Source organism: Ursus arctos, unplaced genomic scaffold (assembly GCF_023065955.2).
Source record: "Ursus arctos isolate Adak ecotype North America unplaced genomic scaffold, UrsArc2.0 scaffold_20, whole genome shotgun sequence".
Classification (NCBI taxonomy): Eukaryota; Metazoa; Chordata; class Mammalia; order Carnivora; family Ursidae; genus Ursus; species Ursus arctos.
In genome coordinates, this window is record NW_026622875.1 from 14,520,119 (window position 1) to 14,536,853 (window position 16,735).

Consider the following 16,735-nt stretch of genomic DNA (forward strand, 5'->3'; position numbering starts at 1 on the left):
AACTGGTGCAGCCACTCTGGAGAATAGTGGAGGTTCCTCAAAATGTTAATTTAGAACTACTCTATGATCCAGCAATTACACTACTAGGTATTTATTCAAAGGATACAAAAATAGATTCGAAGGGATACATGCAATCCAATCTATACAGCAGCATTATCAACAGCCAAACTATGGAGAGAACCCAAATGTCCATCAACTGATGAATGGATAAAGAAGATGTGTTATATGTATACAATGGAGTATTACTCAGCCATCAAAAAGAATGAGAGCTGGCCATCTGCAATGACTGGACGGAGCTAGAGGGTATTATGATAAGTGAAATAAGTCAATCAGAGAAAGACAAATACTCTAACATCTCTCTCATATGTAGAATTTAAGAAAGAAAACAGATGAACATATGGGAATGGGGGAAAGAAGAAAAGGAGAGAGGGAAACAAGCCATAAGAAACTCTCACCAACAGAGAATAAACAGGGTTGATGGAAAGAGGTGGGTGGGAAATGGGCTAGATGGGTGATGGGTATTAAGGAGGGCCCTTGTGATGATGAACACTGGGTGCTGTATGTGATGAATCACTGAATTCTACTGCAGAAACCAATATGCACCATATGTTAACCCCCTAAAATCATAAATAAATAATAAAATGGGCAACAGATTTGAATTAACATTTCTTCAAAGATGATATAGGACTGGCCAATAAACACATGAAAAGATGCTCAATGTCACTAATGATAAGAGAAATCCAAATCACAGCCATAATGAGATAGCACTTCACACCCACTAGAATGTCTATTAAAAAAAAAAAGATTAAGAACAAATCTTGACAAAGAAATGGAGAACTTGGAAACTCCACACACTGCTGGTGGGAGTTGAAAATGGCGCACCCACTTTGGAGCAATCTGGCTGTACCTTACAAGGTTACAGAGTTACCATATGACCCAACAATTCTATCCTTAAGTATATACTCAAGAGAAAAAAGAGGCACCTGGGCAGCTCAGCTCATTGAGCGTTCAACTCTTGATTTTGGCTCAGAGTCATGAGACCAAGCCCCACAACGGGCTCCACACTCAACAGGGTGTCTGCTTCTCTACCTCTGTCTCTGCCACTCCCCCCACTCGTGCTTGCTCTCTAAAAATAAATGGGTGAATTATTAAAAGAGAGAGAAATGAAAACGTATGTACACTGATGTTCATAGCAGAATTATCCACAATAACCAAAAAGTAAAAATGCCCAAATGTCCATCAACTGATACAGAGATAAACAAAATCTCGTATACCCACACAACAGATTAGCTGCCATAAAAAGGAAAAAAGTACTGATATATGCTACAGAACAGATGAACCTTGAAAAAGTGCTGAGTGAAAGAAGGCAGAAACAAAAGGCTATATATTATATGATCCCATTTATGAATGAAATGTCTAGAATAGGCAACTCTATAGAGACAAAAAATAAATAATGGCCTAGCGTTGGAAATGGAGGGGTTGGGGAGAAATGGAGAATGACTACTAATGGATGTGGGGTTTCTTTTGGGGTTGAGGAGAATGTTCTAAAATTGATTGTGATGATAACTACATAACTCTGAATATACCAAAGCCACTGAAACATACACTTTAAATGGGTGAACTGCATGGTATGTGAATTACATCTCAATAAAGTTGCTATTAAAAAAAACATGGAGTGCTTGGCTGGCTCAGTCAGAAAAGCATGCGACCTTTGATCTCAGGGTCATGAGTTTGAGCCCCACAGTTGTATAGAGATTACTTAAAAATAGAGTAAACTTAAAAAAAAAATGAGGACATGAGGCTGGTCAATGAACTAGATGGTTTTTAGTATAACTTCAGATTGTCTCTTAAATATTCCTGTTTTTACTATTAATGTTGTTGGTTAAGTTCTTACCCAAAAAAGTATTATCTGTTGAATATATATGTATTACCTAATACAAGGTCATCTAGAAACACATGTTTCATGAATGCCCTTGAAGGGGATAGCTTCTTTGCACAGGTTCCAGTCCATTGTAACTCGTATTTTTGCAGACAACAAGAAAACACGTTTTTATCTTATGGAGGTTTGTTTTTGTTTTTGTTTTTGTTTTGTTTTATCTTATGGAGGTTTTGCTTTTCTTTTTCTCTTTTATTTCCTAGATCACATTGGGTAAGTGGAAATATATTCCAAATGCCTATCTGATCGCCTCTTGGTTTTAGAATACTGGCTGTCCCATCTAAATGTAATTTAACTTGTTAAATATCTACTATACCTTTATTTATATGATCAAAAATAAGATTAACTTGATTGCAAATAGAATTTCACAACCATATGTAAATTAACAAATATCTTCTACCTAAGTTTACTACTTCAAACTAATCTGCAGACATAATAGCTTACTAATGATCTTACCATTAGGGGCGGTGGGGGGGCACGGGGAGGGCAATAAATCCTGGTGTCCAGAAAAAAGCTAGGAAATTAGATCAATAATTCCCTTTTCACTCAAATTGATGTTGAGAGAGTTAAATAAAGAGATATTTTAACAGATCTAATTGACAATCCTTTGGTTTTTCTATTATCAAATCTAATTCCTAAAAACAACATAATTGATAAAAACTTAAAGATTATTGCCTTGAGTTTTAACACAAAAGTAGTTATCAGGATTTTGACTTTTTGATATTCGTGCTCTATGAAGAAAGGACATCTGTTATGTGTTTCCCATTCAGCACACACAGATAATGCTTCACTGCACAGACCATAACTCGACATTTTAAAAAACAAAATGACTGTGCCCCCTGGTGGCCAATGCCTTTTGGTAAATGTTACACACCATACCACCATCATAACCACCATATCATTGTCTTAAGAAAAAAATCCAGTCAAACACCGTCACTCCAATCTAAACACTGAACCAACAAGTAAAAAAATCAAAAGCTCAAAAGACTATAGTACACTTGTAGGATCCGCTACATCCAACAAGATAGAATTCCTTTTGTTTTTAGAGAAACTAAGTAGATTGAGCTTACACTGGAAATACATATCCTCTAAGATCACCTTCTAAATTGACAAATCATCAACACAAGTCTGTAAGGAATATTTATTCATATTTTATATTCTGTAGTACTTGACAGATCCTCTAAGAACATAAGAGCTTTAAACATGTTCATCAGTTACAAAACTCCTAACAAAATCTTTGATAGCAAAAGAGCATAGAAACAAATACAGAAAGTAAATCCATGAAAACTTAAGAGGCAGTAGAGAAATTCTTCAGTTTCGTAAACAAAAGTGAATCCTGACTAAAAGAAATTCTTTGGTAATGAAGCCAAAAGCATACTGTTGTTGTTGTTGTTGTTTTAAAGAAACAGACCTTCAATCATTCATTACATTATTTGCCATTTGCAGTTTGTCATGATAACTCAGTCACTGTTGAACATAATCTGGTTAACTAAAGTTGAATACAAACTGGCTATCAATCTGATTAAGGGGGCCAGAACTTAAAATTACTAATGAAAATGGTCATATCCTAGCTAAAGAAATTATTTCAGTATTGAATATTCAAAGAGAATAGCGACTGGCAAAAAGGGATCAGATAGCGCAGGTAAACAGATAAAAATAAAACAGTACAAAGTAATAAGGTGTTAATACTGGTAATTAGTTTTTCCTGTTAACTTCAAAGACAACGATCAAAGATTCATTTATTAAATGAGAAATACAGGAATGTGGAAAAAATGAATTATTTCATTATGGCAAATTATCACTCAGAAAGGAAAGGTATTATTACCAAATCTCCAGAGCGGTCGGACACTCATATACCAGCAGTATATAAGACTACCTGTTTTTCATATCCTTGCTGGCCATTGACATTTGTTAGACTCTATTTTCACTAATGAGTGTGAAATGACATCCTATTGTCATATACATAAGGAGAGATTTTTAAATAGCAAAAAACTGACAACTTACATATTTATAAATAATGAAAAAATAAATTGTGATATATTCATAAAATGAAGTATTATGCAACAGTCAGAATGAATGCAGACAATATAACAACGCAGATAAAATTCAAATATAGTGTTGGGTGAAAAAAAAAGCAAGTTTAAAAACCAGAACAAACAAAATTTAAAAGCAGGTACAACAATGTTTATAGATTCATATAGAAGATAAAATATGTTTTGTAACAAATAGGAAAATCTAAATTTCAGGATCATGATTATCTATGAGAAGGAAGATAAGGGAATGGAATTTGGAAGAGAAAAAAATGTTTCAAAGGTACTGGTAACACTTCTTCTTTAAAAAAAAAATGGCAAAATATGAACATCCAGGTGGTAGGTACATAGGATGTTCTATTATTTCCTTACTCTGTGTGTGAAATACTTCATAATTTTTAATAAGTGAAAGCAACCTAAACACAATGACAACCAATGACAAAGAGGATTGGTTACATTATGGTGCAATTCAAATATTATTTTAAGAACTGCATGATGACATGAATGCATATATATTTACACAAAAAGATATCCATGATATTGGATATGCCGTGATTTTGCCAAATTTTAAGAAGCTGCAAAATACCATAAACACATAAAATGAAGGCATAAATAGGTCTATAAAAAACTCACATAATTATACCCAAGTCTACCACTATAATCCCTTGTAGAATTATGTACGGTTTTCATATTCTTCTTTATACATGTCCTTTACCTTAATTTTTATGGTGAGCATATACTGCTTATAATCAGAAAAGTATTTTTTTCATGGGAAGAAAAATTAAAAACTACCTTTACCATATCAAATTGAGAAAGCCAGCAAGAAAATCTAATGAAAACTAGTAAATGAACAAACAATAAAGATGCCCAGTAATGAAACAGGAAGTGCAGGGAGTGTGCTGAGTTAGGAGATCAGACATCTTAGCCTTCTTTGACTTACAGTGTGGTTGGAAACTAAACAGGACAATGTGCATGGGTCCAAGGATGATGAGATTAACTGTGGAAGAATATGAGCCAAGGTTGGCTTTGGGGAATTCTACATAAGATGCAGAGGGTTATGTGTAGATTTTCCATGCTTTCCTTCAGGCCCTCCTCCCCCTTACTCTCTTCTCCCTACCTCCACACTTCTTCTCCAAGTAATAAGCTGTCATAATAAAAAATTCATTATTTTCCACATCTAATGAAACACTCTATTCCCTGATAAAGTTAATAAATGAATGGGTAATCATTATCTTTAAAATTAACAGGAAAAGATTTTAAAAGCTCAAAATTCACTGAAGATGCATTCTTTTTATACCTGTATTTGAAAAATGTCTTTTGATTTTAGAATTCCTATTTTACGTATAAACAGGTGTGGTGTTACTTCTTATTTTAATGGTTCCATTTCCTTTATCCTTCGAAAAAGGAACTCTAACCTTTGTTTTAGTCTACAAATTGAAGGTGATTTTATGACAGTTAACAGTTCCTAGGAGTAAGGAAGCCTAAGTAATTCAGCCTTACCAAGACTTCTTCATATCACAAAATTATCAAGAGTTTTGGGAGGGGAAAATACAGCAGCTGCTATTAAGCATCTTCCCTACAATGTAAGCAAAGGTGGCATCACAAATAAGGCATCCAAACAACCATAGTTCCTTGCAAAATTTGCATTTTCCTTCACTAGAGAAAAAAAATTTTCTCTTCTAATCTCAAGCCTTTGTATGAAACAAAATCATTTCTTCTGAAAGAATCCTGAAGAAGTTACTAGTAAATTTTTAAATTATAAGTCTAGTTTGTGGAAAATTAGTGATAACACAGGGTGCTAATTTAAGAATAATGATCAGGAGAAATGATTTATAAGGATACATATCATATCATAAAAGGTACAAATTATCTAGAACCTTTGTTCTAGATATTAAGAATAATACAGTCAAGGACAAAGCTGCATCCCATGACCTTCATCCTCTATGTCTTCTCATCAACACGAAGAACATACACTAGGTACTAGATTACAAAAACATTGTACACAATGATCATGGTATATCTAGCCCAAAAGGTATTTTGCTAAAAACAAGATTTGCCGTTGATAGCTATACTCAATCTGATGCTAGGCTTTAGGGATAAATCTGGTTTCTAATTTTTTAGTAATCAGCATTATGATGAGGGAACAGAAGGCAAGCTGAAGACAAAGCACAAGCTGACACCCTACAATCCCCATCCCCACCCCTGACTGGATAAATGCGACGTTCCCCAACCACTCCTGGTTGCCCTAAAGCTAAGGGAAGGAAAAACAAATAGTTAAACTAGAGATTACAGTCCTGTAGGACCTAAGTCTCCCTCAGCCTACAATTTTTTTTTTTTAACAAGAAAAACATTCTTATCAATAACCTACAGGAAATGTGGATGAAATTAGATGTCCTTATAACCTGCAGCCCATTAACAGATACTTGAGGCAGACAGAATATAGTGTTCCGGGCACCTGGGTGGCTCAGACAGTTTAGCATCTGCCTTCAGCTCAGGTCATGATCTCTAGGTCCCGGGATGGAGTCCCATGTTGGGCTCCCAGCTCAGTGGGGAGTCTGCTTCTCCCTCTTCCTCTCCCCTTGCTTGTGCTCTCTGCCTCTCTCACTCTCTCTCTCTCTCAAATGAATAGTCTTTAAGACTCCCTTTTCCTTACCTTCCCCAACTCCCAAGTATATAATCAGCCACCCCTCACAACCCCGGTGCAGGGCAGCTCTTTCTGCTCATGGGTCCTGTCTCCGTGCTTTAATAAAACCACCATTTTGCACCAAAGACGTTTCAAGAATTCTTTCTCCGGACCTCATCCTACCGAACCTCACCTATGTTCCCAAATCCACATCAATTATCTCCTCTACATATCAAGTCACTTCTTAAAAGTATATAAATAAGAAACCTTCGAAAAGTTTGATCCTCCTGATGATGTGGTTTTGGAATATAGGTGAGGTTTGGTGTTGAAAGGGTATAGAAAAATGGGTATTCTCATGCACTGTTAATGGGAATAAATCAGTACAGCCTTTTGGTTTTTTAAAATTATTTTAAGCCTTGTATAACACCCAGTGCTTATTACATCAACATGTCCTCCTTAATGTCCATCCTCCAGTTACCCCATCTCTCCACCCCAATCCCCTCCAGCAACCCTCAGTTTGTTTCCTAAGATTAAGAGTCTCTTATGGTTTGTCTCCCTCTCTGGTTTTGTCTTGTTTTATTTTTCCAGTACAGCCTTTTGGAAAGGTAATTTAGTGTTATCTATGAAAATTTTAGATGTATAAACCCATTGACTCATCAACTATACTTCTAAACCTCTATCCTAAAGAAATTGTGGATAAAAAACAAAAATATGTTAGTGGGAAATGACTAATAAACTATGGTCCTTCATGTTATAGGATACCATTCAGTGCTTCATAGGAACATGCTAGATCTATAGGTGCAGCTGTGGAAAGATCTCAAGACATAATGCTAAGTGTGGGGATGTACAGGGAGTCAAATTAGAGAGTAACATCCTAGTGGGTATCTGTCATTCATAGTGCCCCAAATTTTCTGAACCCACGTTCCCCACACTAGGAATTCCACCTTTCCAAAGCAGACTAAAACAACAAAAACAACAAGAAAAACTATAAACTATATTAGCCAGCCTCCATCATAGCTAGTATTTCACTAAAGCATGTGGCTAATAACTATGGGGCCCACAGTCAGAACAATCAAGGTGTTAGATTTGAGAATCTGGCGAAGGGTATTTCTTTAGCTTGGGTGGCAGTTGAGGCAGAATGTTTTGAGGTAAGATCACAGAGGCCTCCTGATGGGAGAAAAGGGTGTTATGCTTTGGGGATCAGTGGCTGCATCAATCCTTTATCAAACCATTTCTACCAGGAGGTTCTGAGTTTTATTCCTGACAATTTGGAAACTGCTTCTCCAGGATATAGTAGGGAGTAAGGGACAGGAGGAGCTACGTAGGGAGAGATAGGTAGGGGGCCATGGGATCAGGATAACAAAATTCAAAAATGTGGGAGATAAAAGGAAACCAAAGATAAGGGAACAAACCAGACCATCCTGTCCTAGGTGTCAGAGGTAGGTCTTGTTATAACAGCTACTTGTGACCAACAAAATTACCAGACCGACCCTAAAAGGGAAGCAAAGCCACTTAAGGTGTTATCACTAATCCTTGCTCAATGGTGATATGACTAGAGACGTTAAAAGAATTTAAGTTCCCTGGTCAGCTTTCTATAAAAAACCATCCCTAAAAGCCCCCAGTGGAAACCCTGTCAGGACCCTCACTCCTGAGAGCTTTTTCTGTATCCTTGCTTAATAAACTTCTGTTGCTTTGTTTACTCCCTCACCTTTGTCTGTGAGATTCCTTCTTCAACTCCGTGGGACAAGAATCTTACTCTCCCACTTCAATACTCTAGATATCTGTATCCCTTCATGAATCCCTTTCTGGGTAAATCAGCTAGAATTGATCCCATTATAAAATTTAAGAAACCTTTCATATATATATAAATGGTAATCACTTATGAACTTCTTGAGTTCATAAATTTATGAACTAAAAAGCACAACATATTCAGAAAAAGATCTGAAGGTCTATAAGATCACGTAACACCCTGATATTTAATGCTGAAGAGGGAAGTGGAATTGACATGTATAGATAAAGAGGGGGTAATGGAAGGCTTTTCCTTTTTCCTCTGTATACTTCTTTTCTGTTTAAATATTTTTACAATGAGAAATAGTCCTACAATGCTGGGAATTTTTTTTAATCATTTAAAATCTTCAAAAAATTAAAAACTAATATGCCCTTCCCAAAGGTGCCTGACATCCTAAATGATAATAATAGTTTTATGAAATTTTAAGACCCTGAAAACATTCTGTGGTACATACACACAATTTCATGTATTCTAACTTACATAACATAAAAACTTCATCTTGTAATGGGGAAGGACTTTCTAACCATGACCCCAGAGGTAGAAGGAATGCATAGTAATTTTTAACTATATAAACAAAACTACTGAAACCTTAAACAAAGTTAAAAGATGAAGGACAAACCAGAAAAAATGACCTGAAACACATATGATATGGCAAATAATAAATTAATATTTCCAGTATATAAAGAATTCTTAGGAATCAGTGGAAATAGACATTTTAATTTAAAAATGGGCAGAGAGGGGCCCCTGGGTGGCTCAGTCAGTTAAGCTGAGCATTCAGCTCAGGTCATGATCCAGTGTCCTGGAACCAAGCCCAATCCTGCTCAGCTAGGAGTCTGCTTCTCCCTCTCCCTCTGCCTCTTCACTCCCCAACCCCTGCTTGTGTACACACACTCTCTCTTCAAAAAAAAAAAAAAAAAAGCTTTAAAAAAATAAAATAAAAACGGGCAAAGAGCATTAAAAGGCAATTCATTCTCGCATTCACATGTACACGTTCAAACATACACACATGCAGAAAACTTTAAGGTGTTCAAGCTCATTAGTTTTTTTTTAATCAATTAACTAAAATTTGGTAATATCTAGAATTGAAGAGGGTGTGTAGGGGGGAAAGACAGTCTCACACACTATTGGTAGGATTCTAAATTATCCCAAACTTTCAACCTGGAATATACAATAAACTTTAAAACATGTGTTCCATATACAAAGCAATTCTACATTTGGAAATGTATCTTATACAAATAAATAGACAAATACACAAAAAAGCAGATTTTCACTGTAGCACTGTTTATAAAAGCAAAACTGGGCAACCTAAAAATCCACATGAAAAATTTAACAAATAAATGTTGAAAAACCCACAGTATTTCATGATATTGCAAAACCATGCAGCCACTGCAAATAAAAACAGATTCTTCTCTAATACTATGAAATGATGTTCTAGATAGAAAATTAAGTGAAAAGGCCCAGAAACCAAGTAGCATGTCTCTATTTAGTGTTAAAATATAGATTATATAAGTAAACACTTACATAAATAATGCATACACATATATCTATAAACATACACACACATCCACACACACAAACCCCCACACACACAGCACATATCTTAGAAAACAGGTCTGAAATACATACCAAAATGTTAACAGTGGCTAGTTCAGAATGATACAATCATAGGTGATTTTCACTTTCTTCTTTATACCTTTTGAATAGTCAAAACTTTTTAACAAATGAGTATGTGTGGATTTTATGATAATAGTAAGAAATATTTTCATTCTTTACATAAAGAGCAATAAAAATGACCTTACTAAATACCTGTGCTTTTACCGCATATTACTATTTGCTTACCTTTAAACCTTCAGCTGGAAGTCTATAACCAAATCTTGCTGGAAGGTCATCAAATGTCTGAGATGCATTTTCAAAATTATACTAAATATAAAATTAAAAACAATTAAGTTACAATCAATTTACATATAACATTAAAAACAAAGTGTTTATTATTTAAGTTGTCATTTCCAAAATTCTGATCCACTATCACAGCTTCACACAATTAAATCAACTTTGTAAATGTACATCCCCTAAAACAGCAAGGAATATATACAATTTACTACATATACAACTGCTTAGATTCTGATTTCATATAACTTATTAAACAGCAGCAATTCTATAACATTAAACCACTTACTGCTTTCTTTTTCCCACAGTTCCCTAGCAAGGAATTTTCTCAACAGATTATTTTCCAGCAAGAGTTCCAATTGACTTTCTCTCAAGAGTCTGATTTAATAGAAGAGAGACACAGGATTTCTGGCCCTAGCTGCAAAAGATGCCTTTCCTCAAACAAAGAAGAAGATCAAATAATTTTTAAGAAATTGTCTTTTATATATAATTTGGACATTTTCATCTAAAGCTGAACAATGAAAGAAGGAAACTCAATGATATACATCGATATTAGAGAACTGAAGGCATTCAAGCTCAACTTTCCCCTTCCTTATAGGTATAGATTCCTATGTTACAGTATTTATCAGTTCCCTAACAAAATAGAGCAAAACAAAGCAAGGGTTCTCTGTAATTGTAGAAGATAATACTAATGATAATTGTGAAATGAGTTTGCTGTATTATTTAAGAATGTTCAATCTGCTATACAGAAAAGAGAAACAAGGAAGATAGATGAAACTAAGCAAAGATAGTAAACAAGTAACTTCTGAAACACAGGCGAAGCTTGCATGATGTATTAAAGTTAAGATAGCTTTTTGCAAACAGTAGGCCAAAAGTAGAGAAAAACAGAACACATTGTTTTGAATATAGGTAAAATGGATGGAACGAAGCAAGCGTGTTACGTATAGATAGCAAAGGATAGTACAAAAGATCAAGCAAACTTTAAAATATTCACAAAGCATGGATTAGGTCACAAATCCAGATTGAGAGCTTTGTCATCTCCCAATCAAACGCCCACTGGGGATACCCATTGTAAATTCAAGTGTCATATGCCAGAGACAAGCAGAAAAAGAGCTCTGCAGGTTAACAGCAAGTTATAGCTGTGTTCAGATGTAAATATCTTGAGTCTCTTCAATAGAGCAAATTTTAGATCCAAAAACCTTTCATCTGTCAATCCTCCTTGCTCACCCTCAACTCAGGTCCTGGTAACCACACTGTGACCAGACAAAGTTGGTACAGCATTGAGAAAGACTGGACAAATAACAATGGGCAATACAGGATTTGGGTAGCATGGTTCTGGCATTTCACTTGAATCTTATCCTGAGCATCTTAACATACCCATCTTTTAACGGTACTTCTCATTGTATGTTTGTGATTACTTCTCATTGTATGTTTGTGATTAATTCAATAAAATGTGTGATTTGAGCATATGAATTTGGTCACTGAACCTAACCACTCTGTTACCTCTGGGATAACATTACTTGGAAGCCAACAATGCTTCAGGGTAATTTCCTACTGTAACAATAACAAACTACAGAGTGCTCTATGGTTTACAAAGTGCTTTAGAGTCACAAAGGGCTTTTTATATCCACTATCACAATGTATCATTTAAGCTCTTAATTAAAACACCTTTCTCTAATTGAGTCAAGTGTTAAACTTCAGAAAGCCACTTAATCCCTCCAAGACCAAAGACACTACTGTAAAATAAAGAAATTGATCTAGATCAACACAGACCAAAGAAAAAGCACAAATGTGTGCAGGCACTACTTTTTAAAATCAGGAAATGGAAAATCTACAACTATACTAAGTTTGTTTGTTTTTTTTTAAATCACTTCCTATTACTGAGAAGTTTCACTTTTTTGGCTAAAATTTCAGAAATAAAATGTCTACCTTGAACAACAATACTTGCAACACTGGGACTTGGAATAAGTTTTGTTACTGAGTGAGACCCATTCTGAAATTACTTCATCTTTCCTTAAGAGCAAAACATGGATTGTCCCACAATGCCTCTTACACTCACGCTGTTTAAAAAGAAAAAAATATTCCGGGGTGCCTGTGTGGCTCAGGCGGTTAAGTGTCTGCCTTTAGCTCATGATCTCAGGCCCGTGGGATCAAGCCCCACATTGGGCTCCCTGCTTCTCCCTCTCCCTCTGTCTCCCTCTCTCTCTCTGTCTCTCATGAATAAATAAAATCTTTTAAGAAGAAGAAGAAGAAAAAGAAAACAGTCCTATCATGAATAAGACAAACAGAAACATCTTTAGCACAAAAGTACTTTTTAGTATTGGAGGGTGGACTGCTGCTCATCAAATTAAAAAAATGCTTACTGTTAAAATTCTTGAAGTAGAAAATAAAGTTATTCCTCTCTGGAATCCCATCCTTAGTGATTGCCACATAACAGTTTTAATCCACCTCTTTTGAAAGGGTCTTTTCTTAACCAAGTCTCTCCTTCAACAGCAGCCTCAACAGAAGGTTTAATTTAATTTAGAAAGTAACAAATGCTAACAATTATTGAGCGCTTATGATATCATGCTAAACACCAGACAGGTGTACATTTATTTAATCCTTACAAAAACCTTGTAAAGTTGGCCACTATTTTATCATCCTTTGTTTTACAGATTGGCCACAAAATGTTGAAAATAACTTGCTCTAGTAAGTAGGAGGATCCAGGATTCTCACCCAAGCAGGCTGGTCCCAGAGTTCTAGCTCTTAACTCATTGCCCCACACTGTCTCTCATACAGTCTCATTTCATAACTTAAGAGATGTTAAGCTATTTGTCCAAGAGTGGCAGAACTGAAATTCAACTCACATTCTAACTCCAGTGCAGGAGCTCTTAATAACCACACTATATAATCCAATCCATTCACACCACTAACCACTGGCTGCTTCTCTCCTACTCTGCCCACTGACCCTCACGACCACCTACCAAGCAACAGATTCTCTCTGACAAATCCCTTCAACAGAATCAAAAGGTAGACTGGGAGTAAACCAAAACTGGGTTGTTTGACTCTGAAGCTACATTAAGATGGATACTAACTCCCAGTAAGATCATGGAACAGCTCAAGGCTAATTAGTAATTCCTCACTTTGTTTTGGGTCAAAAGAGAAATGATGAGATAAGAGATGATGAGGATGAACTGCTAACAGAAATAACAATAATCTAAAGTACCAAGGAATAGATGCTATTAAAAAAAATACGAAAGAATTAAATCTCCAAGGAAAAGCTGTTAATTGGTTCAAACATTTATTGAATTCTTACTGTATAACTCTCACTAGGCACCAGAAACAAAGTGCAGTAAGACACAGTTCTGCCTTCCAGGTACTCACAAGCTAGGGGGCTTACTGACAAGTCAGCAAGGTGCTATAGCAGCACCTCCATATTCTCTTAGCAATCTAACGAGTTGGACAAACACTGTTGTCAGGGAATTAACAAATGGGAGAATTCAACTGCCAAAAATAAAATCATCTGAATTTTTTCTTTTCAAAAGCAGCATCCTAATACCAGTCCAAAACGGACCAACCTGATGCCCAACTTATTTAAATCTGTAATACTACACACTCAGATTTCAGGATGCTCTTATTTAGTTAAAAGGAAGAGCTAACGTTTTCTGGCTCTTGACTCACTTCCTTTTAATGCTTGTGTTACCACATCTAGTTCCTCTGCCTTGATATTTAGTTCCCCTTTTTACTAGTTACATGCCGTCACAATCTACTCTCCTCCAGCTACTTCTGCATCATCAGCCTTCTATCCTTTAGCGTCAGCATAAAGATTCCCATTTAAGCAGCTCCCAAGCTACTGGTTCCTTCCCTAGAGGATATCAATATTTATTCCACACATTTACTTGCTTGAAACCCAGGGAACACTGCTGGCAAAGACTGATTGTACTCCTATACCTAATATTTTATTTTGTGTCTACATTAAAAAGAAAAAAAACCACCTCAGGCAGTCTCATACACCGCTCGAGGTAGTGGGTGAAGGATGAGAAGAATGATAATTATAATGAAGATAAAAAAGATAAAACATTTACTAAGTGTTAGATACTGTTCTAAGCAGTTTATCTTATTTAATTATCACTACAACATACCAGTTTACAAATAAAGAAACTGAAGTACTTAGAGTGGCTAAGTAATTTGATTAGGATCACCCAGGTGGTTAAGTTCCCAGAGCAGACCACTGAGGCTTATTTAACCCATCACATAGCTGAACCATAAAATAACAATCCACTTCAGGTAAAAAGAAAAGAAGGAAAACAAGGAGTGGCAGATGTTAAGAAACAAAAGAAAGGGGAGGGGAGAATATGGAAGAAAGCAAAGGAGAAAAGCGACACACGGAGAACTTCATTCCCTGACCAGTCCATAAATCCTCTACTTCATTTCAAAAATCATCCCAAGAATATTCCAAGGACTTTGGGGACCAATTTAGAGGAAAATTTTCATGTCAATGGACTCTTAGTCCCTACAGGTTCTACTTTTACTCCACCCAGACTACTCCAGAAAAAATCTAATCAACCAGTTCCCTATTAAAGAGGGTAACAAAGGGTGACAAATTTCATAGGGATTAGAGTTGATACGATTCAAAAGTTAGGATACAGAAACCAGCCTGGCTCTCCCAAATTCTGCAATGATCCTAGACACTTCCCCAAATACCACAGTATACAGAAACATGGCTGAGGATCACATGAAGCTTTGGTCAGCAACAATTCTGGCCCTTCCATCTAGAATGACCTACTGTCATTAAGCAAATCACTTGTATGCAGAAATTAAAAATAATAAGTCTTTAGCATAGTATCTAGAGTACTGATGTACATACATACACACACAGTTAATTCTTCCTTTTCTAGCTTCACAGAAAATATACACCTCCCAGGGTAGAGGACAGTAAGACAACCTAGAAAGAACTACTAAAGTTTTGAGGAGCAATCTTCTGTAAAAACTTCTCTCAAAGACAAGATTGTTGCACTTCCCTTCTCATTAACGTTAATCTGAGCTTGAAGTTTTCTATAAGCATTTTATATAATTTTTCAAAATATCATTGTCAAAGTCATTAGAGCTATGCTAATTACCAAGAAAAACAGTAAGATTCTACACAAATACACAGCATGTAGATACGTGTGCGCATGAGCACTCCTGAGAACGCACATGCTCTCGAGAGCAACAGCATTTATTAGGTACCTATTGTACGTGAAATCTTACGTTAGATATTAAGCAATAAAAAGATGAGTAAGGTCCTCCGTTTTTAAGTAACAACTATGTGTACACACCTGTATGTTCATAGGTAAATGTCTTATCATTTAGGACTTTTTAAAAGCTCTTCTCTGAAGGATACTTTTTAGACATGAATGAATTTTACTGTACTTACTGCTAAAATGTCTGCTTCTACAGGTAGTAGGTTTAAGAATGCAAAGAGCTGGACAGTCAAGATGGTATAGACTTGTGTAGCCGACAGCATGAGCATCCCTATGGAGAGCAGCATCTCGCTGTAAAATCACCTGGAAGACAAGCAAGTAACAGTGAGCTCTGATGCTTTGTCCCTGAAAACAAGGCATTTCATATGTTAATTCCTGATGCCCAAATATCTCTTAACTACAAACACGGGTTAACATTAAAATTAAACCTATTTCAAAAGCATAAAAATTTACACAGATTTGGACATTTAGGTAAACACCCAAAGTTAGTCAACAACTACCTAACTCATGGTGACTAAGTTCTGTGTTTTAACCACAAAACAAATGTCCTCCCACAGTTCTCGGTGTATAGTACATCTTGTCTACTAACTCGGTTATGAAGGGAACTAGATTTCAATCTAAATAAGGATTTAAAAACACTTTACAATTTTTATAATTTTAAGGAATTTTTGTACTTCTTTGAATATAACTTATAATTTCTCATGTAAATTTACTTATTTATTCTTGAATATTGTACCCACTTTAGAGAATATAAAAAACAGCCAAGTATTATAAAGTAATATGTTTTGCCTTTTCCCTCTTAACAATATATACCTTTTTCCCTCTCTACATCCCAATGACGATAGCGCAGTTACCTTTTCCAACCTCACCCAATTTTCTACGTGAGTTCTTATCTATCTTGCAGCAAAAAGATACCATTAAGGACCAAACAATAACCAAGTAATAAGTATTAAAATTCTCTTGGTAGGCCTCAACCATTAGTATAACATTTTTTTATTTTATTTTATTTTTTTTAAGATTTTTTATTTATTTATTTGACAGAGATAGAGACAGCCAGCGAGAGAGGGAACACAGGCAGACGGAGTGGGAGAGGAAGAAGCAGGCTCTCAGCGGAGGAGCCTGATGTGGGGCTCGATCCCAGAACGCCGGGATCACGCCCTGAGCCGAAGGCAGACGCTTAACGACTAAGTCACTCAGGCGCCCCCCGTATAACATTTTTTTAAAGATGAGAACAAAGTTTGCAAAGAC

The 16,735-nt window shown here is 35.8% G+C and overlaps 1 protein-coding gene across 3 annotated transcripts in view; it reads right to left on the reverse strand.

The window, feature by feature from the left end:
* Positions 1–16,735, reverse strand: part of RNF13 (ring finger protein 13) — a 162,556-nt gene that overhangs the window by 121,922 nt on the left and 23,899 nt on the right. For all 3 annotated transcript variants that reach the window (XM_026497269.4, XM_026497268.4, XM_057315942.1), the window contains 2 exons: positions 15,661–15,790; positions 10,218–10,298 (listed from right to left, as the gene is read on the reverse strand). In XM_026497269.4, coding sequence (XP_026353054.1) covers positions 10,218–10,298; positions 15,661–15,774 — 195 coding nt within the window. In that variant the 5' untranslated portion in view covers positions 15,775–15,790. The remainder of the gene's footprint in view (positions 1–10,217; positions 10,299–15,660; positions 15,791–16,735) is intronic.